At 42.8% G+C, this 25,109-nt stretch overlaps 1 protein-coding gene across 1 annotated transcript in view; it reads left to right on the forward strand.

Moving 5' to 3' along the window:
- ZFYVE28 (zinc finger FYVE-type containing 28) overlaps positions 1-25,109 on the forward strand; it is a 2,243,904-nt gene that overhangs the window by 665,377 nt on the left and 1,553,418 nt on the right. Inside the window, exon 3 of the mRNA XM_044062894.1 lies at positions 14,580-14,717. Coding sequence (XP_043918829.1) covers positions 14,610-14,717 — 108 coding nt within the window. The 5' untranslated portion in view covers positions 14,580-14,609. The remainder of the gene's footprint in view (positions 1-14,579; positions 14,718-25,109) is intronic.

Raw genomic sequence — 25,109 nt, forward strand, 5'->3', positions numbered from 1 at the left:
ACCAAGCAGTAATAAATACAACTGAGTACTTTTAAGATGATGCAAAAGCAAAATGAAGTAGGAAGAAACACAAATACAGTAAAAGCAGATATTTTTTTTTTTTTTCAGAAAAGTAGCAAAAACAGTAGTAAAATCAATTCACATGCAGTGCAAGCTGGCGCACTTGAGTATGTAGCAATATTAGTCCACACACAGTTTGAAAAAAATGTAATTAAATGACCTTTTAGAAATCTTTCTGAATTTGTGCTATACATCCTTCCCTTTCCATTGTTTATACTGTTGTTTTTTCTCTAGCTTTACAGTATAACAGCCTTTAGGGGTTTGTTTTCCCAGTGTTATTCTATAAATTTTCTCAGTCTGCACATTGACTTAAGTTTCGGCCCTTATCATTGTTTTGGTTGTTGTAGTGGTTATTACTTCCAGCATGTTCGACAAGGCCACTGATTTCAAGAAATGCTCAACTTGTGTTAACAAGATCACATCTTAGGACCTGCACTGCTTATATGTATTCTGCTTAGGAGTGTCTCATTTAGGCACAGAATGTTAATCATGTACATCTTTTGTTGCTGCCCAAGCAGGAGGTTCAGCCACTGCTGTTTGGGAGACATCATCTCATTCTACTAAGAAGACAAAGGAAACCAAAGTTCCAAGGGACAAAAAGAAGGAGAAGGAAAATAGAAAGGAACAAACTAGAGAGAAGGAAAGAGAAAGAAAAGAAATATAAGAAACTAGAAAAAGGTATCCGGATTTGTTGGGGCAGTTTGCCATGGCTCCTAAGACACAGATATGCTCGGGTCCAGAGGTTTCTCATCTCTTCACTGTCTCCCCCTCTTCATTTTTACCCTGAGCTAGTAAGCTCAAGGCTTCATTCTTCATTCCTTCAAGAGAAGCATCAGAGTTCTTCTTGGCCACCATTGGTGGCTTCATCCTTCAGGTCCTTTTGTATAACAGAGTCTGTCCGAAGCCGATGTTGACAGAATGATGCAAAAGTTCTTCCAGACATACTCTGTTGATGACTATTCCAGTTCTGGCTCCTTCAATGGCTTTAGGCATGGTTCATACTGCCTCACCATTGGTTTCTCCTATGCTGGTCCAACTGTCTGATCTGATGTCTGAGTTTGTCCCATAGAGCACCCACATAGGAGCTGACAGCACTTTCAGTTTCATCTCTGGTTTCCCTCACTCTGTCAACCCTGACCTTGTTGGATTGGGATGATTCTCGGAGCCCAAGCATTTTGAGCCAAGTGTCAGGGCTGACCCTGAAATTTTTGGAGCCAAACCTGCCCTCAGCTCTCAAAAGCTCAGTGCCATTGTCTATCTCAGAGCTTGAATGTATCAGAGTCATGGGCACTCTATCCTAGCCTGCTGTGGCTTTGGGGGGGGGGGGTGCTTCTTTGGCTTTTGAGAGAGTTTTCTGCAGGTATAGAGAAGAGGTGACTCTACCCCTCTGGGTTACATCCCAACCTCCTGTGGATTGTATTTCCACTTCTGCTCATCTTGGTTGACAGGGACAGTCAGCATCATTCTGCCTCAGGGGTTCTTGCTAGGAAAGTTCCCTGTCTGTTTCTAAGCTTTCTCAGGAAGCTCCCATTGGAGAGAGACTAGAAAATGACTTTGATCACCAAGGAGGGGTTCCCCATGATCACCTCTGGAAGAAATCTCCTTCAGAAATATTCTGGAGTTAATGGAGCAAAGAGGGGGTTGATCCTCTGATGTCCTGTCTCCAGATGAGTCTCTGTTCCCTGAGGTGTTTGAGGCTGACTGTTTTACCTTCTAGGTGGTTCTGCTTGCTGAAAAACTAATACACCTAGTTTCTCAGCAGGCATGGAAGGAGCCTGATGTAGTGCAGCTAACTCCATGCAAACCAGACAACATTTTAGTGGTTCCTAGAAATAAGTCCCATTGGAGCAAGGGCTCCCAGTAGATGCCATGGTTGTTGTAACAGACACAAGGAAAGAGCTATCAGAGGAAAATACTTCTGTTTATTGAGTCTAGGGTGTTAGGTTTGGAAAACTGACATACACTTCAGCAGTCTTTGCACTCAGAGCACCGAACTATCTCTGCTGACGTGACCCATTTTCAGAGGGACTTGATAAAGAAATTGTCAAAATCTCTGTCCGGTAACCTGCCTATAGGCATACAAAAATCAGTGGAGACTCAGCTGTGTACGCTGCAGTCTAAGACTGATGTATCTAGGTGTCTGTTATCGAATGCAGCTGATGGTGCATCTAGGGCATCAGGCACTGGAGTTGCTATCTGTCAGCATGCCAGGATATGCCTATGCGACTTTGTGAAAGGCTTCAAGATGTCCTTCATCAAGGCCCCCTTTGACAGTTTTACCCTGTTCGGACCTAAAATGAAGGAAACGCTTACTGGAAGCAAGCAGGAAAGCAAGACCCTGTCTGCCATTGGCATAAGTTTTACCACCCTACTAAGGGCCTTTTCCTGAAGTCATAATTGAGGGGATAAAGCTATGGTTCTGAAAATCCCAAGGTTCTGGCAAGGAATCAAGATATCACATAATAGTCCTACAGTGGATGCTTTCTGTTCAGTAGTCCTTGATGTTTACATGCCCTTCATGCACCAAAACGTCCCACACTGATGTGCAGGAAATGCATCAGTTGGTGGTTGATCTCTCCTATGGTGTCATGCTATCGGCCTTTTCTCCCTACCTCCCCCGGTAGCCATGGTGACCAGGGATGCTTCCTTACTGGGGTGGGGGGAGCATGTTGAAAGGAAGACTGTTCTTGGTTGGCAACAGAGGCTGGTCTTCTCTTTAATGTCTTGGAAATTAGGTCAGTCCTAGTGTTGCAGGCCTTTCTGGACACCCTGCATGAGGGTATGATCTTTGCCCATACAGATGTCATGGGAGTAGTTTGGTACATCAACAAGCAGGGAGAAACTAGTTTGTATCCACTGTGCTGGGAAGCCATGACAATGTGGTAATGGGCAATGTCTTCCCACTGCTTCCTGGGCCCAGTGCACATCCTGCGGACTTCTAATGTTCTGGTAGACAGACTGAGCAGCTCTGTTCTTCTGCCCCACAAGCTGCCCCTTAGTCAAACATTGCTGACACAGATTGTGAGTCACTGGGACCAACCTTGCTACAATCTTTTTGCTTCATAACTGAACAAGTGCAGCAGTTACTTTGTCCTCATTCTTCCACAGGGACAGACACTGAGGGATGATCTAGTTCACAGTTGTCCTCTGGGTTTCCTTTATGCTTTTCCACCATGCCTTGTGATAATAAGGTTTATTTTTATTTATTTATTTATTTTATTTTGTTTACCAGGAAAGTCCAGCTGGGCACAAATCTCATTTTCAGCAGAGGTTGGGGAAGAAAAGTTCCACATAAAATACATGTTTACAATGAAGAACAGTAAAATTAGACCTGTTAAGTGTTACTTTGCAGGTAGTATTGAGACAAATAGTAAAGATATTTATCATATACTTTAGAAGTTGTATTTTGCATAACTCAGAAAATGTTAGCATGTAATAGCTGGAGATGTAAGAGCAATGATAGTACACATAGGTTCATTATATGTATATTGACATTAATGAGGTAGGATGTCACTGGAGTGGGAACATAAAAATGGAGGAGGTTGAGGAAGGCTAATAGCAAAAAATAATGAAGAAAAACATAAGTAAAAAAAGTTCTGATAGTGTGTAGGTTGAGTTAACACTAAATAGGTAAAATGATGAGATGGGTAAGGAGAGGATATTAGTAGGACAGGAAAAGCAGGAAGTGCAAGGCCAGAGCTTTTCACTTTGCTTCCTTCTGGCACCAGCAGATTTGGTTTCCCTTCCTCTGGCCTCATGTAGTACATTTGCCTTGGATGTTTGGACCCTCCTGCATACCTTCCGTATCACCAATCTGGTTACCCTCACCGAGACTAAAAGATCCTAAAATTGACTGGATAGTTTCTCCAGTTTTAACGGTGGCCAGGGATGCCAGGCTGTCTGCCCTAGTTATTCATATGTTATCATCCTCACAAAAAAACAAACAGCAAGAAGCTTTACCTTAGCAAATGGAAAATAATTACCACATGGGTTTGCTCCAGAGACTTAGACCCTTTCTCAGCTCCTCTTCCATCCATTCTGGACTTCTTGGCAGTATTGTTTCCCAAAGGATCTAGTTTTTTCAACTTTTAAAGTACAATTAGCAGCCTTTTCCAATTTTCATGTGGGACAGAATTAAACTTCCATTGTTGCTATAAAGGTTTTCAAGGCTTTTTTTTAAAGGAATCTTCCTTTTAAGACCTCCAGTCAAGGATTCATTTTCCTGCTGGGATATTGCTATCATGCTATAAGCTTTGACAAAAGCTCCCCTTGAACCTGCTTCTTCAGTAGACCTAAATTTTCTTTCTTAAGAAACTCTCTTTCTGGTGAAAATTACATTGACAAAGAATATCTTGGAAGTGCAAGCTGTGTCATGCAAACCTCCACATCTGTTTTTTCATGAATATAGGGTGCCTCGTGAGAAAAAATCCTAACGTCTTTCTGAAAGTGGCCTCTGAACCAAACCTTAAACTGTGAATATACCAATGTTTTTCATAAAGTTCTCAAACAAATGGGAATATACCTTACATTTGCTAGACATTTATGTCAACTTCTTTATACTTTAATCAGTTTTTAACCCTCATTTCCCATCTTTAACTTTAAAACTGAAACACATAATAGTTCTACTGACATTACTGTAATCCCAAAAGGTTCATCTCAGAATCATATAATCAGTTACAATTATTACATTTACTGTTGCTCTGGATTCACTGTAAAAAAACATGCAGGTGGGTGCGTGCGTGAGTGGATGTACCTTCCTTGAAGGTTGAGCATCGGGCTGGCAACTCGACACCGTAAAAATTCACTGCCACTCATTAGCAGACCGTAGTTCCACGTTGGCGACCCCTAACTGGGAAAAGCTGAAAGACAGTTGATTGCTCTGTTGTATTGTGTTGTTTACTGTGTAACCAGTTCGGAGCTTTTCTCCCCGGGCCTCAGATGAAAATGGGCAATCAGCCCAGTTGGACTTTCCTGGTAAACAAATGTTAAATAAATGAATAAAACTCTGGTTTTATTTACACAAGATAAAAGATAACAGAAAATCTGATCAGCACCACAAGTTGGATGTACAGTTCAAATTCTGTACATCCTTTGACGCCACCATTCTCTGGAATATCCTTCCTTGAAACCACCTTGGTTTTGGGTAGTTTGGGAATCTGTCCCAATTTGTTCACAGAAGTGATCCCCGGGGTGTATTTCCTATTTCCCATCCACTCAACAAGATTTTTCTTGAAGAGTGCTAATGAAGAACTTTGCTTGACATAGATGGGTAGCTTGTTCCAGAGTATAGGAAGTCTCTGGGGCAGGAATCTATCTCTCCAGCGTGTCCTGTTTATTGTGGTGACAAGGTTTAGGTCCCTAGAGTGAGTGTAGCTTGGAGGGATTGGGATTTCTTTAGGTGTAGCATGTCCAACAGCTCTGGGTTTGACATAGCTTTATATGTTAGGCAGAGTTCACCTCGGAGTAGCCGATATGCTACAGAGTAAAGCTGGAGTTTTTTGAGGCGGTCAGTGTAGAGCATTTGTTTGAGGCCAGTATTCCTCTTTGTGAGGTACTTCTGTGGCCTTTCCAGCTGCTGCAGATGTCTTGTGAGGTACATTCCAAAAGGGGCATTGTACGCTATAATGGGTGTAATGAGTGACGAGTAGAGGGGAACAATTACCTTTTTTTTTTCCTGGATGAGAAAACTTTTATGATGAGGTGTGCCACGTAGAAGGACTTCCTGACTACTATCAAAAGAGAGACTACTGTCCACCTGGGTCCCAAGGTCTCTTATCATGCATTTGGTGTTAAGTAGATTGCTGCCTATGTGGTATTTCATGGGTACAGAGTTTTTACCAAAGGGGATGACACTGCACTTTTTGGCATTGAGCTTGAGGTCATGGCTCTAACACCAGGCATCTGTCTCAGTGAGGCCCTTCTGTAGGATGTCCACATCATCTGGGGACTTGACTATGGCTCTTAGTTTGCAGTCATCTGCGAACTTCGTCAGCCTAAGGCCTTCTGTGTTAGCCTGTACTTCAGAGAAGTAGATACCAAACAGGAGAGGTCCCAGGACGGAACCCTGTGGCACTCCACTTGTCATTGCCTTGAGGTCAGATTTGGAGTCTGCAACTTTTACAGTGTGGGTTCTGTCAGTGAGCCAGTTGACAACCCATCTTATGACGTAGGGTTTTATACCTAGTTTAGTGAGTTTAGCTATAATTCCAGAATGGGGGATGGTGTTGAAAGCCTTGGCGAGGTCAAGATAGGCTGTGTGAATCACCTTACTCTCATCCATGGGTTTGGTGACTGCCTCAAAGAAGTTGGATCAGGTTCAGGAGGCATGATCTGCCTTTCACAAACCCGAACTGGGTGGGATCCAGAGTTTGGAGGTTACCAATGTCTTTGTTTGAGTTCCATGATGATACGTTCCATGGCCTTGCAGACCAGGCTCGTCAGGCTAATAGGTCGATAGTTCCCGGGATCAGTGGTGGCTCCCCCTTTGTGGAGTGGGATAACTGTTGCTGTGTGCCATTCAGTGGGCACAAAGCCTGATGAGAGGCTATTATTGAACATGGTGCTTAAGTGGGGAGCCAGTTCTTTCTGAAGTTCGTGTAAAACGCAGCCTGGGATGTTGTCCGGTCCCATGGAAGCTGTGTTTTTGGCTTTAGAGTGTGCAGCTTTTACCTGCGTAGTTGTGATTACATGGACTCTGCATTCTTCCTGTATAGATATGGGCCCTGTAGGGGGTGAGAGGGGGGTAAAGTTAGCACTGAACCGATCTGCCAGGATGTTGGCAATATCAGTTGGTTCTGTAATTTTCGTGCCTTTGTGCTGCAACTCAGAGCAGATCTGGGTGTTGCCATCTAGATTCTTGACATAGCTATAGAATGCTTTGTGGTTGTCCTTGGATTTAGTGGTGGTTTTGTTTTCGTAGCTAGCTTTGGAGGATCTTATAAGGGATCTCAGCTTCTTACTGAGGCTGACCAGGGAGCTCCTCCACTCATGTGATTTTATTCTCTTTTGCAACAGTTTCTTCCTTCTGTAGTACAGTGTGTATATATATATATATATATATATATATATATATATATATATATATATATATATATGTATGTATGTATATATATATACTGTAAGAGGAAAGACAGTGTCACATGACTAAGAAAACTAATTTTAACATTTGAGTACTTGTATTTCAAGTAGAAGTAAACTCTTTGACACCATTTTTCAGGATGTGTCCAGAGTGAACCTGTGTATTTTACAAGATGGATGTTTAACTTCCCTGTTTCAGTGAATACGCTTCTCTTCTAATTTGCCATTATTCTTTCCTGTTCTTAAAGTTCCTACTGTTGTTGATATGGTTATTACTTGACATTTTTTAAGTGCTTTAGAACTTATGGCAGCACCAGTTCACATGTCTGAATTTGCCAGTTTATGCATGACTGTGTTACAGTGGATCTTGAAAGTTCATTGTGGTCTCTGATAGAAGACGCCATAAGACAGCATATCAAGATTTGCTTCTCTTCTGCCTGGTGTACAGTGAATAATAATTTTCCACAAACACTCTGTATCCAGTTTTTACTATTCTGCCCTTCTGCCACAGTTTTTTTAAGATCAGCTCTTTCTGCTCGTATGATTGCATTTTTACTAATACAGGTCTTAAATGCTTTCCCGTGGCCAAGTTTAGAGCATACACATACATGATCTGCCCTTTCAGTTAACAAATCTACAGTGGAATATCATTCCTGCTATTATTTATGCTTTCATAAAATTTATACAGTCTGTTATTTCCAGTATTTCTGGTACAGTACAAAATCTGAAGTCGTTGCATGCTCTGTCCTCTAACTACCATTTTTTGAAATGGCTCTTTTTGAGCAGTCTCATGCTCAGCCAGCCTTTTCTTCATTCCATCCTCTGACTTTTGCCATTTTATCAGTTCATCTGAATAGTTAGTGTTTTCAGTTGTTTTCTAGCCTTTTATTATGTTGAATTGATATAGTCCTTCAGTGATTAATTTATTTTAATCAGTTCTATGTAGATTTGACTTACTTTTTCAAGCTGTCTATTAAATCATTACTGGAGCTCAAACTGCTTTTTTGCTGAACAGCTGCAGTATTTTTCCCAGTCAGTGTTGTCTCTCCAACTTTTCTAGTTGATTTTCTTTCAGGCTGTCTGTTTCTTGTTTGCTGGCATCCAGGCAGTATACTTACTACGCAGTAAATGAATTTTACTAAATTAGGCAGAATTACTCTCTTATTTATCATTTTTTCACATTGGGAGAGCTGAAATTAAGCTGATCATTCTGCAGCTCTCTTGGAAAAACTCTGTTATTGTTTTGTTTTTTTTCTTTAAGTGCCATTGCTGTTATTAGATTATGTTGCACTTTATATTATTGTTGCTTCTGTTGATAATTTGTTGTTGGAAGGTTTAGCAATAAAGGCATTTGGTTTGAAGTGTTAGTGTATGTGTATGTATATATAGATATGTGTGTGTATGTAAATATGTACATATGTGTATGTGTATATATGTGTAGGTTCTGTGTTTAATCCCATGTTCATTACATAGAAGGTTTTGTTAGGAAGATAGTTTTGTCAAACTGCCTGTTCATTGCAGGATGCCAGCATTTGTTTTGCAGGATTGCTACACAGTGGGGCATGGGATTTTGTCCTTTTCCCACAGTTTTGCAGTTTCTTGATTTGGTATGTGTATTTAACAGGGGGTATGGGTGGTCTAGTTGGGCTTGCCTCTTAGCTTAAAACATTTTTCTTTTTCTTTTTCTTTTTTCAGTTGAGTGAGATACAACCATTTGCAATCAATGTACTGAATGTTGATTTAGTGAGTCGGAGATTTAGTAAAATGTAATAATGTATACATGTGTGCGTCACACACACGCGCGATTACTTAAAATATGTGAAACTCCCAAATGTCAACGTCTGTTTTGCTGACACACGTAAGTAAAAAAACAGATGGTTGACGGGTGTGCAGAATTAATGTGTGATCTTTGAGGTAGTATATATAATTATCAAGGAGTGACTGGGCACAGGGGGTTGTCACCCCTGCAAAAAAAAAAAAAAAAAAGTGCTGTAATCTTACATGCTTCAAGGTTGTTTCTTGGAACATGTGCAGTTGCATGTCGACATTTTTTTTTTATTTCTGTGTGTCTGTGATTTAAATTGGCTGTAGGTTTGTGTGTGTGTGCATGTGTATGAGTCGTCTTCTTCTTTCGGCTGCTCCCATTAGGGGTCGCCACAGCAGATCAACTGTTTCCATTTCCTCCTGTCCTCTGCATCTTGCTCTGTCACACCAACCACCTGCATATCCTCTCTCACTACATCCATAAACCTTATCTTAGGTCTTCCTCTTTTCCTGTTACCTGGCAGCTTCATCCTTAGCGTCTTTTTCCCAATATACTCTGCATCCCTCCTCAGCACATGTCCAAACCAACATAATCTTGCCTCTCTGGCTTTGTCTCCAAACCTTCCAACCTGGGCTGACCCTCTAATATACTTATTCCTAATCCTGTCCATCATAGTCATACCCAGTGCAAATCTTAACATCTTCAACTCTGCCACGTCAAGCTCTGACTCCTGCCTTTTTGTCAATGCCACTGTCTCCAACCCGTATAACATAGCTGGTCTCACTACCCTCTTGTAGACCTTCCCTTTCACTCTTACTGGTACTCGTCTGTCACAAATTACTCCTGACACTCTTCTCCACCCACTCCATCCTGCCTGTACTCTCTTCTTCACCTCTCTTCCACACTCACCATTACTCTGAACTGTTGACCCCAAGTACTTAAACTCATTCACCTTCGCCACCTCTACTCCCTGCATCCTCACCATTCCTCTGTCCTTCCCCTCATTCACACACATATATTCTGTCTTGGTCCTGCTGACCTTCATTCCTCTTCTCTCTATAGCATATCTCCACCTCTCCAGGGTCGTCTCCACCTGTTCCCTACTCTCACTACAGATCACAATGTCATCTGCAAACATCATAGTCCACGGGGACTCCTGTCTGATCTTGTCTGTCAATCTATCCATCACGATTGCAAATAAGAAAGGGCTCAGAGCTGATCTTTGATGTAATCCCACCTCCACATTAAACGCATTTGTCACTCCCACCGCTGTCACACTACCCTTGTACGTATCTTGTACCACTCTTACATACTTCTCTGACACTCCCGACTTCCTCATACAATACCACAACTCCTCTCAAGGCACCCTGTCTTATGCTTTCTCTAAATCCACAAAGACACAATGCAACTCCTTCTGACCTTCTCTGTACTTCTCCATCAACACTCTCAGAGCAAACATCGCATCTGTAGTGCTCTTTCCTGGCATGAAACCATACTGCTGATTACTAATCATCACCTCCCTTCTTAACCTAGCTTCCACTACTCTTTCCCATAACTTCATGCTGTGACTTATCAGTTTAATCCCTCTGTAGTTACTACAGCTCGGCACATCACCCTTATTCTTAAAAATCGGTACCAAAACACTTTTTCTCCATTCCTCAGGCATCCTCTCACTTTCCAAGATTTCATTAAACAATCTAGTTAAAAACTCCACTGCCATTTCACATAAACACCTCCATGCTTCCACAGGTATGTCATCTGGACCAACAGCCTTTCCGTTCTTCATCCTCTTCATAGCTATCCTTACTTCCTCCTTGCTAATCCACTGCACTTCATGATTCACTATCCACACATCATCCAACCTGCTCTCCCTCTCATTCTCTTCATTCATCAACCCCTCAAAGTACTCTTTCCATCTGCTCAACACACTCTCCTTGCTTGTGAGTATGTTTCCCTCATTATCCTTTTATCACCCTTACCTGCTGCACATCTTTACTAGCTCGGTCCCTCTGTCTAGCCAATCGGTACAGGTCCTTTTCTCCCTCCTTAGTGTCCTGCCTTTTATACAACTTTTCATACGCCTTATCATTAGCCTTCGCCACCTCTCTCTTTGCCATGCACCTCATCTCCTATACTCTTGTCTACTTTCTTCATCTCTTTGACAATCCCACTTCTTCTTCACCAACCTCTTTCTCTGTATACTCTCCTGTACTTCTTCATTCCACCACCAGGTCTCCTTGTCCTCCTTCCTCTTTCCAGATGTCACACCAAGCACCCTTTAGCCATCTCTCTTACTAGCTCTGCTGTAGTTACCCAGCTATTTGGTAACTCTTCACTGCCACCCAGTGCCTGTCTTAACTCTTCCCTGAACATCACCTCACAATTACCCTTTTTCAGTTTTCACCATTTGATCCTTGGTGCTGCCCTCACACTCATCCTCCTCTTCTTGATCACCAATGTTATTCTACAAACCGCCATCCTATGCTGCCTAACTACACTTTCCCCTGCCACCACTTTACAGTCTCCAGTCTCCTTCAGATTTGCCCTTCTACATAAGATATAATCCACCTGTGTGCATTTTCCTCCACTCTTGTATGTCACCCTATGCTCCTCCTTCTTGTTAAAATACGTATTCATCACAGCCATGTCCATCCTTTTCGCAAAATACACTACCATCTGACCTTCTGCATTCCTTTGCTTAACACCATACCTACCCATCACTTCCTCATCCCCTCTGTTCCCCTCACCAACATGCCCAATGAAATCTGCTCCAATCACCAGTCTCTCACCCTTGGGTACAGTCATCACCACTTAATCCAACTCACTCCAAAATTTTTCTTTCTCATCCATCGCACACCCAACTTGTGGAGAATATGCACTAACAACATTCATCATTACACCATCAATTTCCAGCTTCATAAACATCACTCTATCTGACACTCTTTTCACCTCCAAAACACTCTTAGCATACTCTTCCTTCAGGATAATGCCTACGCCATTTCCCCTTCCATCCACACCATGAAAAAAACAATTTGAAACCACCTCCGATACACCTAGCCTTGCTCCCCTTCCATCTGGTCTCTTACACACACAATATACCAACCGTTCTTCGGTTCATCATATCAGCTAGCTCCCTTCCTATACCAGTCATACTGCCTACATTAAAAGTTCCGACCCTCACTATCACAGTCCTAGCTCGTACCTGCTTTCGGGCATGCCTTCCGCCTCTTCTCCTCCTTCGGCCAACAGTAGCCCAATTTCCGCCAGCACCCTGTTGGCGGTTATTGTAACCCGGGCCTCGACCAATCCGTTATGAGTTTCTGTACAGTTTTCTGCATGTGTGATGTGGCACAATTTTAAGCCGGATGCCCTTCCTAACGCAACCCACCCCATTTATCCGGGCTTGGGACCAGCACAAAGAAATGCACTGGCTTTTGCATCGCCAGTGGCTGGGTTGTGCATGTGTATGAGTGATATGGGAAAAAAAAAACAGCAGGGTTAGCAACCCAGTGGTATGAATCTTGGCTATAGATGATTGTCACTGGTGAAGTGACACCCTAACCTCCTGCAGAAAATGGGGCAAAAGGGGTTGTGGATGGAATGGGTGTGACATCAACATTTGGGTGCTTCAGCTACCATAAATACAAACTTATGTCTGTATATTATGTATAACATACTTAAATTTATATAGATTTATATATTTACATATACATATATTTATATGACTGTATATAGTCACATATATTTAGTAGATGTGTATGTATATTTATGTACGTATACGTCTGTGTGTGTACATATATATATATATATATATATATGTGTGTGTGTGTATATATATATATATATATATATATATATATATGTGTGTGTGTGTGTGTGTATATATATATATATATATATATATATATATATATGTGTGTGTGTGTGTATATATATATATATATATATATGTATGTATACGCACGCACAAAAACGCACACACACATATCTATTTATATTTATACATATTTTGCAAAAAATATTTTATTTACAAAAAAATACAGGATGGTAAAGTTGTATTTTAACTCGTGCTGCGGTAGCATTGTCGCCTCACAGTTAGACGTTGCCCGTTCGATTCTCAGAGCGTCTTCTGTGTGGCAACATGCGTGAATGGGTGTTCCTTCGCTGAAGGTTGTGCATTAGGCCTGGCAAGCCAGTACGTAAAAATCTACTGCCAATCATTAGCGGACCGGAGTTCCGCTGTGGCGACCCCTAACCGGGAAAAAAAGCCGAAAGGCACAAACAAATAATATTAGCACTAGAATTTGGTTCCAAGATAACAGTACCTACTGAGAAGGGGTTAGTTAGTCTGCTCTTACATCTGGCATGAGAAACATCCTAACCTTGGCACAAACAACGAACAAACTATAATAACCAACAAGGATGTCCAGGCAACCAGGAGATATCTTCAACAGCCAACCAGCATACAACCGAACTGTTGTAAAAATAAGTCCAAAACGAAATGAATAATCCAATGCAGTTTATTGAACAACAACGAACGAAGATGACCTAGGTTTCGTTCGAAAACGAACTTCTTCAGATAACATACTACAAACAACACCCTCCTTATATACACAATGCCTTGTGCTTAATTACTACAATTAAGCCATAATTGAACAAGTGAAATCAATTAACCGTATTAAATGCACAGTAACTTATTTTGTTAAAAATAGAATATACCATGCTCATAAAACCTATAAAACAACGTACCAACCTAACTAAAACTATCTAACTAATCATACCAAATACACTTAACTAAAAATATACATATATACATACTCATGACTAAAAAAATATATATATATGTATGTATATTGGTATTGTTAAATATGATAAATATATATTACTACATATATAGTTCCTTACCTAATGTACATTATTAAAATCACTCACATGGAACTATTCTAATATTATTATATTATGTTTTTGTTAGGTTGGTACGTTGTTTTATAGGTTTTATGAGCATGGTATATTCTATTTTTAACAAAATAAGTTACTGTGTATTTAAAACGGTTAATTGATTTCACTGGTTCAATTATGGCTTAATTGCAGTAATTAAGCACAAGGCATTGTGTATATAAGGAGGGTGTTGTTTGTAGTATGTTATCTGAAGAAGTTCCTTTCCGAACGAAACCTAGGTCATCTTCGTTCGTTGTTGTTCAGTAAACTGCATTGGATTATTCATTTCGTTTTGGACTTATTTTTACAGCAGTTCGGTTGTATGCTGGTTGGCTGTTGACGATATCTCCTGGTTGCCTGGACATCCTTGTAGGTTATTATAAACATCATAACCTTGACATTGCAAATAATGCGGTGAGAACAAATATACATACAGTGGCAAGGGGGCTCCATTTTTAAGGTAAGCGTTTGTATTTTGAAGATGTACATACTTAATATAGTAAACTGTAGTTAGTCAGCAGTTTGTTTTGATGGTTGATATAGCCGCATAAATCTGCTAAGCTCACCCTTGAGGCTTGTCTGGTAAATTTAACAGTTTTAAGGAATACTTCACTTAACGTTTATATAGGACATACAGTCTCTCTGCTGCTGATGACCTATTAATGAATTAATATCACTTCAAGATGGATTTTACATTATTTTATGTACCGTGCATAAATATCGTTTTTGTCTTCTACAGGATAATGTTTTAAACATCATAAATCAAATCATGGATGAATGCATTTCTGAAGATAGAGCTAACCGTGACTTTTGTGTCAAGTTTCCAGATGAAATAAGGCATGACAACTTAGGTGGACAGCTTTGGTTTGGGGCAGAGGTAAGCATATCTGTCTGTATTCCTTCCAGAACATGAAAAAGTGATCTACATTTTGAAAAGAATGATCTGAGCAATGTTTTAAGCTACCTTTGCTTATTTGATTCTGTTTGGATATGGTAAGTTTTGTGTCAGGTATGCAAAGCTACATCATAAGGAACAATTTCTAAGAGGATGCAAACTTCTTGAGTAATTCTGACCTTGTTTTTCTAACATTGACATTTTTTATAATTTTCCTGAAGTGTTCCTACATTTAAATTTATAGAAGTTTTAAACATAGGTTCATAGGTGTGTACTAGGCTAATGGGCCTGGAGCCTTTACAAGCCTATCCCATAAGATTACCCTGGCATCGTGCCACCTGACCTTAGTTTCCAGTGCCTCTGTTGAGTAGAGCCCTGGAGTGATCCCCAGGGTGAATTTTCTATTTCCCATCCACGCATCAAGATTTCTTTTGAAGAGGGTCAGTGAGGTGCTCTGTTTGACATGTATGGAATTCTATCCCATAGCATGGGCAGTCTCTGGGTTATGAACCTGTCCCTCCATCACGTTCTGTTGATTATGGTAATGAGGTTGAGGTCTCTGGAGCATGTGGTGCAGAGGGATTGGGATTTCTTTAGATGTAGCATTTCTAACAGAGCTGGATCAGACATGGCTTTGTAAGTCAAGCAGAGATCGCCTCTAAGTAGGCTATATGAGACAGAGAATAGTTGGAGTTTTTTGAGTCTGTCCATGCAGGGCAAGTGTTTAAGGCATAGGATCCTCTTTGTGAGGTACTTTTGCGGCCTCTCCAGTTGTTGCAGGTGTCTAGTGAGGTACATGCCAAATGGGGCATTGTACTCGATGATTGGCCTAATGAGGGAAGAGTAGAGGGAGACAATGACCTCTTACTTCCTGGATGCAAAACCCTTAGTAATGAGATGTGCCACATAGAAGGGCTTTCTGACCACAGTGGCAATGTGGTGGTCAAAAGAGAGGTTGTTGTCAACCCATGTTCCCAGATCTCTTGTAACGTCTTCTGTGTTTACTGGACTACCATCGATGTGGTAATTCATGGGAACCGGGTTTTTCCCAAAGGGGATGATGACACATTTTTTGGCATTGAGCTTAAGGCCATGGTTCTGACACCAGTCGTTGGTCACAGTGAGGCCTTTGTGTAGGATGTCAACATCACTTGGGGAGTTGATAATGACTCCCAACTTGCAGTTGTCTGCGAACTTTGTCAGCCAGGGTCCCTTCGTGTTGGACTGGACTTCTGAGAAGTAGATACTAAACAGGAGAGAACCCAGGACCTGATCCCTGTGGGACTCCACTAGTGCCTGGTCGGCTGTCTGACTTGGAGTCAAGTACTTTCACACTGTGGGTTCTGTCTGTGAGCCAGTTTGGAACCCACCTAGTGATATAAGGGGTTGATTCTTAGCTTAGTGAATTTTTCTGATTCCTGAGTGTGGAATGGTATCAAAGGCCTTGGCCAGATCAAGTTGGGTTGTATGAACCACCTTGCCTTCATCCACAGTTCTGCTGACTGACTCAAAGAAGTTGACCAAGTTGAGCAGGTATGATTTACCCTTCACAAAACCCAACTGTGTGGGATTCAAAGTTTGGAGATTCCCTATATCCTTGCGTATTAGGTCCATGATGATGCGTTCCATAGCTTTGCATATCAGACTTGTCAAGCTAACGGGGCAATAGTTCCCAGGGTCTGTAGTCGCTCCTACTTTGTGGAGAGGGATGACTATAGCAGTGCGCCATTCGATAGGGACAAAGCCTGAGTTGAGGCTGTGATTGAACAGGTCATACAGGTGAGGTGCCAGTTCACCCTGTACTTCATGTAGAACACAGCCAGGGATATTGTCAGGTCCCATAGAAGCAGTATTCTTGGCCTTGGACAGTGTTGTTTTAACCTGTGCAGCAGTAATACTGGGTGCCTGGCAATCTACTGGTGATGTGATTGGTCCTTTGGGGGGGGGGTTAAGTTGGCACTGAATTTGTCTACCAGTGTACTGGCAATATCTGTTGGCTTGGTATAGGACATACCATTGTGCAGTAGCTCAAAGCAAATCTGGGTATTGCCGTGGAGGTTCTTTACATAACTGTAGAAGGCCTGGTTGTTGTCTTTACTATCTGCTGCAATTCTGTTTTCATAGGTAGCTTTAGAGGATTTGATGAGGGATCTCAACATTTTGTTGAGGCTGAGAAGGGAGTTTTTCCAGTCTTGGGAATTCACCTTATTCCGCATCAGTTTCCTCCTCCTGTTGTAGAGTTTATGGCAGGGGACCACCAGATTGGCTTCCTTTTTTTTGGAGGAGAGCATCTTGGTTATGTTGGGTATGGTGAGATCCATGCATTTGTGTACGTGTTCGTACAGGGCTTTGCTGTATGATTCAGCGGTCATGCAACTATTCTCCATTTGCATGGGTGCCGTGAAGTTGGTCACCTCTGTTTTTAGGAACCCAAAGTTAGCTTTTGAGACGTTTTTCATGGTGGTTACCTTTGCGAGGGGTGGGGATGAAGATTTCCAAGATGATTTGCTTGTGGTCGGATCTAACCAGGGAGGAGTTGACTATTGTTGTAGAGCAACGGTCACCCATGTTAGTAAGACTGCTTTTCAGTTTATAGCATCCTACAGACCACCTTCTCAAAGTCAGGAATCCCATTCGGCCTTCCTGAAAACATAGGAGAACATGAAGATCTCTCCGAACACCATTATATTGGGCGACTTCAACTACCCAAACATTGACTGGGAGCAGTACTCAAGCCCCAGCACCTTAGCCCAAAGATTCCTGAAAATTATAAACTCAGATGCTATGGAACAACTAGTCACCACTCCCACAAGAGGGGACAACATACTAGACCTGATCATTACCAACATGGGGACTCTATGCTCCACACCAGAAGTATATCCCTCATTGGTAAGATCAGACCATAAATTAATTTCACTGGATGTCCACATCCCGACCCCACCCCCAGCCCAGAAAACCACAGTGAAAAACTTCTCAAAAGCGAACTTCTCACTTCTCAAAACCTAAGTGGAATCCTTCAAGGCCCCAGGGCCAGTGGAAACTACAGCCCAAACTGCAGAATCCTATATAAATGCATTCTACGGACATCTCTAGGAATGCATGGATCATGCTATCCCAAACAAAACCAAGACCCAATCATCCAAACGCAGGCGTCCAGTCTGGTGGACCCCTGCCATAAATAAACTGTACAACAGAAGGAGGAAGCTACTACATGATAGAGCAAAATCCCTAATAGGGAAGGCATCTCTGATCAGTACTAGCAAAAAATTACGATCCCTCATAAAATCCTCCATGGCCAGTTTCGAGAGAAAAATTGCACAGGACACCAAAGACAATCATAAGGCTTTTTTCAGTTATGTTAGAAACCTGGGATGCAACTCCCAGACTTGTTCTGAGTTGATTCTAAATGAGAAAAAATACACTGAACCCACAGACATCGCCAATATCCTGGCAGACAGGTTCAGTGCAAACTCCCCCCCCCCCCAAAAGAGCAAGTATCTATCCCGGCAGAGGGCTGCCTCCCAAACATCTCAGATGCTCAGGTGAAGGCTGCCCTCCCCAAAGCAAAAAACACTGCTTCCATGGAACCAGATGGCATCCCAGGTTGCGTCCTACATGAACTACAAGAGGAACTAATCCCTCAAATAAAACAGCTATACAATCTCAGCCTCACTACAGGATATGTGCCCACAGAATGGCGTACAGCAACAGTGGTCCCACTCCACAAAGGTGGAATCTACGGACCCTGGAAACTATCTCCCCATAAGCCTGACTAGCTTAGTCTGCAAGGCTATGGAGAGGATCATCATGGAGCTCATAAACAAAGACATTGGGGACCTACAGACACTAGATCCTAGCCAGTTAGGCTTTGTCAAGGGCAGATCCTGCCTTTTGAACCTGGTTGACTTCTTTGAAACAGTCACCAAAGCCATAGATGAAGGGAAGGTAGTCCACACAGCCTATCTGGACCTTGCAAAGGCATTTGACACAATACCCCACTCGGGCATCATAGATAAGCTATCCAGCTTAAATATAAACCCCTATGTCACAAGATGTGTCGCAAACTGGCTCAAAGACAGAACCCACAGAGTGAGAGTTGCTGGAGCCATGTCAGACTCGAAACTGGTCACAAGTGGCATCCCACAGGGTTCTGTCCTGGGACCACTCTTGTTCGGTATATACTTTTCCGAGGTACAGGCAAACGTGGGAGGACTATGGCTCACCAAGTTCGCAGACGACTGCAAACTGGGCGCCATAATCAACTCTCCAGCTGACACAAACATCCTTCAAAAAGGTCTCACAGAGACAGATAACTGGTGCCAGCGCCATGGTTTAAAGCTAAATGCCAAAAAATGGATAGTCATACCCTTTGGCAAAAACAATGTGCCCACAAATTACCACATAGGCAGAAACCCATTAAGTACAGATAAATTTATTAGGGACCTGGGGACCCAGGTTGATAGCAATCTCTCCTTTGAAAACCCCATTGCCAAAGTGGTTAGAAAGACCTTCTACATAGCCCACCTCATCACAAAGGGTTTCACATCTAGATCAAGAGAGGTAATTGTGCCCCTTTATTCATCCCTCATCAGGCCCATCATAGAATGCAGTGCCCCTTTTGGGATGTACCTTACCCGACACCTGCAGCAATTAGAAAGACCCCAAAAGTATCTCACCAAGAGGATCATGGGTCTCAAACAGATGCCATATGCTGCTCGGTTAAAAAAACTCCAGCTCTACTCAGTTGCATACCGCCTACTTCGAGGCGATCTATGCCTGACATACAAAGCTATGTCAAATCCAGAATTAATGGACATGCTCCACCTCAGTAAATCTAAATCCCTTAGAGCCACACGCTCGAGGGGCTTGAACCTCAGCACAGAAATAAATAGAACTTGCTGGAGGGACAGGTTCATAACCCAGAGGCTCCCCTCACTCTGGAATAGAATTCGAGTTCATGTGAGGCAGAGCACCTCACTGAATCTCTTCAAGAAGAATCTCGATAAGTGGATGGGGGATCGTAGGTTTGTCCCAGGGATTACTCCCATGTCACTATTAGACAGAGGCACAGTAAACTAAACCTTAAAAAGGGCACAGTATACTCAAATCAAGGGGTGGCGTAATCCATACAGAATCTGGCTAGGCTTATAATTGCCCCAGGGCAGATAGCCTGGTATGAACCTATGAACCTATGACCAGGTCAAGGATGTTGCTACCTCCATTGGGGGTAAGAACGAGCTGGTCCAGGGCATTGGAATTCATGAATTCCAGGAAACGGCAAGTGTATTGGTACATGAGTAATTTTCCCACTTAATGGAGGGGTAGTTGAAGTCACCCAGTATGAGTGTGTTAGGTTGGACCCTAATATTCTCCAGTGTGCGTAGGAACATGGTGTGAGTGTCTTGCAACATGGTTGGGGACCTATAATAGGCTTTGACCTGAATCACTGTCTTACCCAATGTTAGCTGCACCTGAAGTATCTCTGATGCGTTATGTTCAGCTACCAGTATGGAGGTGTGTGCACCCCTTATGAATTTGGAAACACCATCACCTTTGGAGCTTTGGTCTAACTTCTGGGGCCGAAAGGTGTGGAATGAGTTATAGCCTGGTAGTGCAGGGGTGCTTTCTGCTGCCTTGAACCAGGTTTCTGTTACAGCACAAATGTCAGTGTTCTCCATTTTAAGGAGTCCTTCAAGAGAGTACATTTTGAGATTTAGACTTCTAGCATTGAGCAGCATGACCCTCAGATTGCATTTGTTTGTAGCGTTTACGGTGGTAATTTGGTCTTTGGAACATCGCCTAAAAAGGGCACTGTAGGGGTGGCAAGAGCCTTGGCCAGTATATGGAAGCCCAGGGGTGATAGATGCAGGGCATCTCTGGCAAAGTATCAAGGTCTGTCACTCATGTCTTCCCAGGCAAACAGATATTGGATCCCCCTAGAATGACACCAGAAACTTAGCCAGTTGTTGAAATCAGTCATTTTCTGCTTGTTCTGTGGTATCATTCTGGTTGATGGTAGGATGCTGCTCAGGGCTAGGGTCGTACCCACCTGGGATACATAATCTGAGAGCTCCTCCAGGTCTCTTTTCATGTAGTCCAGGAAGGTACTTCTCAGGTCATTCACACCCAAATGTACAATGACAGAGTCATATTTGTACCTGTTGCTGAGGGACCTGAGTGTGTGCATTATATGATGGATCCTGGCACCTGACTGTTACTTTCTCCTTATTCAACCTAGTGAGTGAGACATCAGTGTGCCTTACTATCGAGTCACCTATGACTAGTGTGCTGGGCATGCTGTTTTGCCTTTAGGGGCTTTGGTTGTGTGGCACACTGTTTAGGAGAGTTATGTGTCTCATGATTAGTGTTTTGTTGTGGTGGTCAAGTGCGTTTCTGCCTTGGAAGTCTCTGCTGTTTGGGTAGATTTTTATTGAGAGCCTCAGCGAAGGTGGGTGTGTGGTTTGTGTTTTTATGTGAAGGCAGTGCTGGTGTGTGTTCTGGAGTGCTGTGTGTTCCATGTGGTGTGGTGCAAGTGTTGACCTTTTCCTCTTGACCAGCTATTCCGGTCTTGGCGGAGAGTGCGTGGCTTCCAGTTTGGCTATACAAGTGCATCTCTCGGAAGTATGAGTGTTGGGCTGTAAGAGGAGAGGGTTGTCTGTGTACATGAGGCAGTTTCTACATTGCCTCAGGATGCCCAAGTTCACCAGGTTAACAGGAGAAAGCACAGAGAACTGACCTTTGGACATGCTTGGAGGGGTGGGCATTAATAATAAGTACTGGAGCGGTTTCCTTGTAGAATGTTTACTTTTGTGTGCTACAATAATTGCTACAAGAAGTCTAGTATGTAAAGTGCTAGACTAATAAGCTAGTAAAAGTGCAGAAGGAGAGAACGAACAGATCTAAGGCAAAAATTGAAGAGCAGACTTTGGCACCTCTCAGAAGGTTACAAACAGTCCTGGATACAGCAAATCTGTATCTGGACTAGACTAGTTACATGAAAGGCAGGAAGCAAGCGTAACCTGGGCTTTTAAACCAGAAAGTTGAAAGAGATGAAAAACTGCCCAAATGGCCAATAAACTACAAATTCTGGGCCAGAAACCACTTCTCTTGTGGGTAGATAGGCTACCTAGTGCTTACCACTCCAACTGATAAGCTAGAAGGCTTCCCTCCAACACAGAAAGGCTTGGGAGGCTCAGAAGCTTACATACAGTCCTGGATACAGCAAATCTGTATCTGGACTAGACTAGTTACAGGAAAGGTGGAAAAAGTGCAAACGGGGGCTTTTAGACCAGAAAGTTGAAGGAGATGGAAAAAACTGCTCAAACGGCCAGTAAACTACAATTTCTGGGCCAGAAACCACTCCTCTTTTTGTAGATAGGCTATCTAGTGTTTACCACTACCACTGATAAGCTTAGAAGGCTTCTCTTGACCCAGAGAGGCTTGTGGGGCTCAAAAGCTTGAAAATAGTCTTGAGGTTCATAGGTTGGTACGAGGCTATCGACCCTTGGGCCTATACAAGCTTAGCCATAACAATTCCCTGGCTATTTCTTCACACAATATTTACTTCCCTGGACGCCTGTCTAGCAGGGTGACTGACGTGATCCCGGGGTGAATTTCCTATCTCCCATCCAGTTGTCAAGTCTCCTTTTGAAGAGGGCCAAAGAGGCACTCTACTTAACATGTATGGGCAATCTATTCCAGAGTATGGGGAGTCTCTGGGTCAGGAACCTATCCCTCCAGCATGTTTTGTTCATTGTTGATGACAAGGTTTAGATTCCTGGAGCATGTGGCTCTGAGGGATTGGGATTTCTTTAACTGGAGCATGTCCAACAGCTCAGGGTTTGACATGGCCTTGTAAGCAAAGATCTCCTCTGAGTAGACGATATGCCACAGAGTATAGCTGGAGTTTTTTTTAGACTGTTAGCTTAGGGCATCTGTTTTAGGCCTGTGATTCTTTTAGTGAGGTATTTCTGCGGCCTTTCCAGCTGTTGCAGATGTCTTGTGATGTACATACCAAATGAGGCGTTGTACTCTATAATGGGTCTAATGAGGGATGAGTACAGTGCGACAATGACCTCCTTTTTTCTGGATGAAAATCCCTTGGTGATGAGGTGTGCCACATAGAAGGATTTCCTGACTGTTGTGGCAATGTGGTTATCGAAGGAGAGACCACTGTCCACCTGTATCCCTAAGTCTCTCATCACACTTTCAGTGTTTAGTGTACTGCCACCTATGTGGTAATTCATGGGTGCATGATTTTTCCCAAAGGGGATAGCTATACATTTCTTGACATTAAGCTTAAGCCCGTGGCTCTGGCACCAAGCATCTGTTTCTGTAAGGCCCTTTTGTAGAATATCCACGTCATTTGAGGATTCAGTAATGGCTCCCAGTTTGCAGTCATCTGCGAACTTTGTTAGCCAGAATCCCTTAGTGTTGGCTTGTACTTCATAGAAGTAGAAGCCAAACAAGAGTGGTCCCAGGACTGAACCCTGAGGTACTCCCATTTGTCACTTGTCTGCAGCTGGATTTGGAGTTGCTACTTTTACAGTCTGAGTTCTGTCAGTAAGCCAGCTGGAAACCCATCAAGTGACATAGGGATTTATGCCCAGCTTAGTAAGTTTATCTATGATTCCAGAGTGGGGGATGGTGTTGTAGGCCTTGGCAAGATCCAGATAGGCTGTGTGGACTGCCTTACCCTCATCCACAGCTCTGGAGACTGAGTTGAAGAAGTCAGTCAGGTTCAGGAGATAAGATCGGCCTTCCACGAACCCAAACTGGGTGGGGTTCAATGTTTGAAGGTTGCCAATGTCTTTATCAGCTCCAGGATAACGCTTTCCATGCCCTTACAGATCAGGCTTGTCAGACTGATAGGATGGTATTTCCTGGGGATTCAAGGTGGATCCCCCTTGTGGAATGGGATAACTGTAGCTGTGCGCCACTCCGTGTGCACGAAGCCTGAGGTGAGGCTATGATTAAACATAACACTTAAGTGAGGTGCCAGTTCATTTTGTAGTTCATGTAGTACACAGCCCAGGATGTCATCTGGTCCCACGGATATTGTATTCTTAGCTTTGGAGAGTGCGATTTCTACCTGTGTGGCCGTGATTACCGGAAGTTGGCAATCATTTGGTATTGAGATGGGCTTTTTAGGGGGTAGGAGGGGGGTGAAGTTGGCACTAAATCGATCTGCCAGGATATTGGCAATGTTCTTGGAATCAGTACATTTAATGCCATTCTGTTGTAGCTCAGAGCAGATCTGAGCATTGCCATTTAGATTCTTGACATAACTATAGCATGCCTTGTGGTTGTTTTTGGAATCTTTGGCAATTTTATTTTCGTAACTAGCTTTGGAGGATTTTATGAGGGATCTCAGCTTCTTACTGAGGCTATTAAGGGAGTTTTTTGCATCTTGGTATTTTCTTCTATTCTGCAACAGTTTCTTCCTTCTGTGTATAGTTTGTTTATGGCAGGGGGACCACCAGATTGGCTTCCTTTTTGTGGAGGAAAGCATCTTGGTTCTATTTTGGATGGCATGATTCTTGCACGAGTGGATGTGCTCATACAGTGCCTTAGTGTAGGATTCAGCAGTTGAACTTTCAGCTCCCTTCTGCATGGGTGTCATGAAGTTTGTCACTTCTGACTTGAATAGTATGAAATTGGCTTTGGAGAAGTTTTTTACCAAAGTTTCCTTACTGGGGGATGGGGTGGGATGTGGATGTCAAGGGTGTTTAGCCTATGGTCAGACCTGACCAATGAGGGAGTGACCACTGGTGTGGAGCATCTATCTCCCATGTTAATAATGACCAGGTCTAGAATATTGGAGCCCCTGGTAGGACAGTGGATTAGCTGATCCAGGGCATTGGAATTTATGAATTCCAAGAACTGTTGGGAAAAGGTGTTGGTACACGAGTAGTTTTCCCAGTTAATGGCAGGGTAGTTGAAATCACCCAGTATTTGGGTGTTTGTTTGTATCTTAATATTTTCCAGTATGTTTAGAAAGGTGTAGTGAGAGTCTTGGGGCATGGTGGGGGATCTGTAGCAAGCTACAATTTGGATTGCAGTCTTACCTAGTGTTAGTTGCACCTGGAGAATTGCAGATGCATTGTGTTGGGCGACTAGCCTGGAGGTGTGAATATCCTTGGTGAATATGGACACTCCTCCACCTTTAGTGTTTCGGCCTTGGTTTGGTGGCTGAAAAGTGTAGTAAGAGTTGTAGCCTGGAACTGCAGGGGTGCTCTCTGGAGCCTTGGACCAGGTCTCAGTTACTGCATAGATATCAATGTTCTCCATTTTTAGGAGTGCCTCGAGAGAGTGCATTTTGAGGTTTAGACGTCTAGCATTGAGTAACATTACCTTCAGATTTAGGTTCATAGG

The sequence above is a fragment of the Protopterus annectens genome, chromosome 2.part1, assembly GCF_019279795.1.
Source record: "Protopterus annectens isolate FY-2018-M chromosome 2.part1, PAN1.0, whole genome shotgun sequence".
NCBI lineage: Eukaryota > Metazoa > Chordata > Ceratodontiformes > Protopteridae > Protopterus > Protopterus annectens.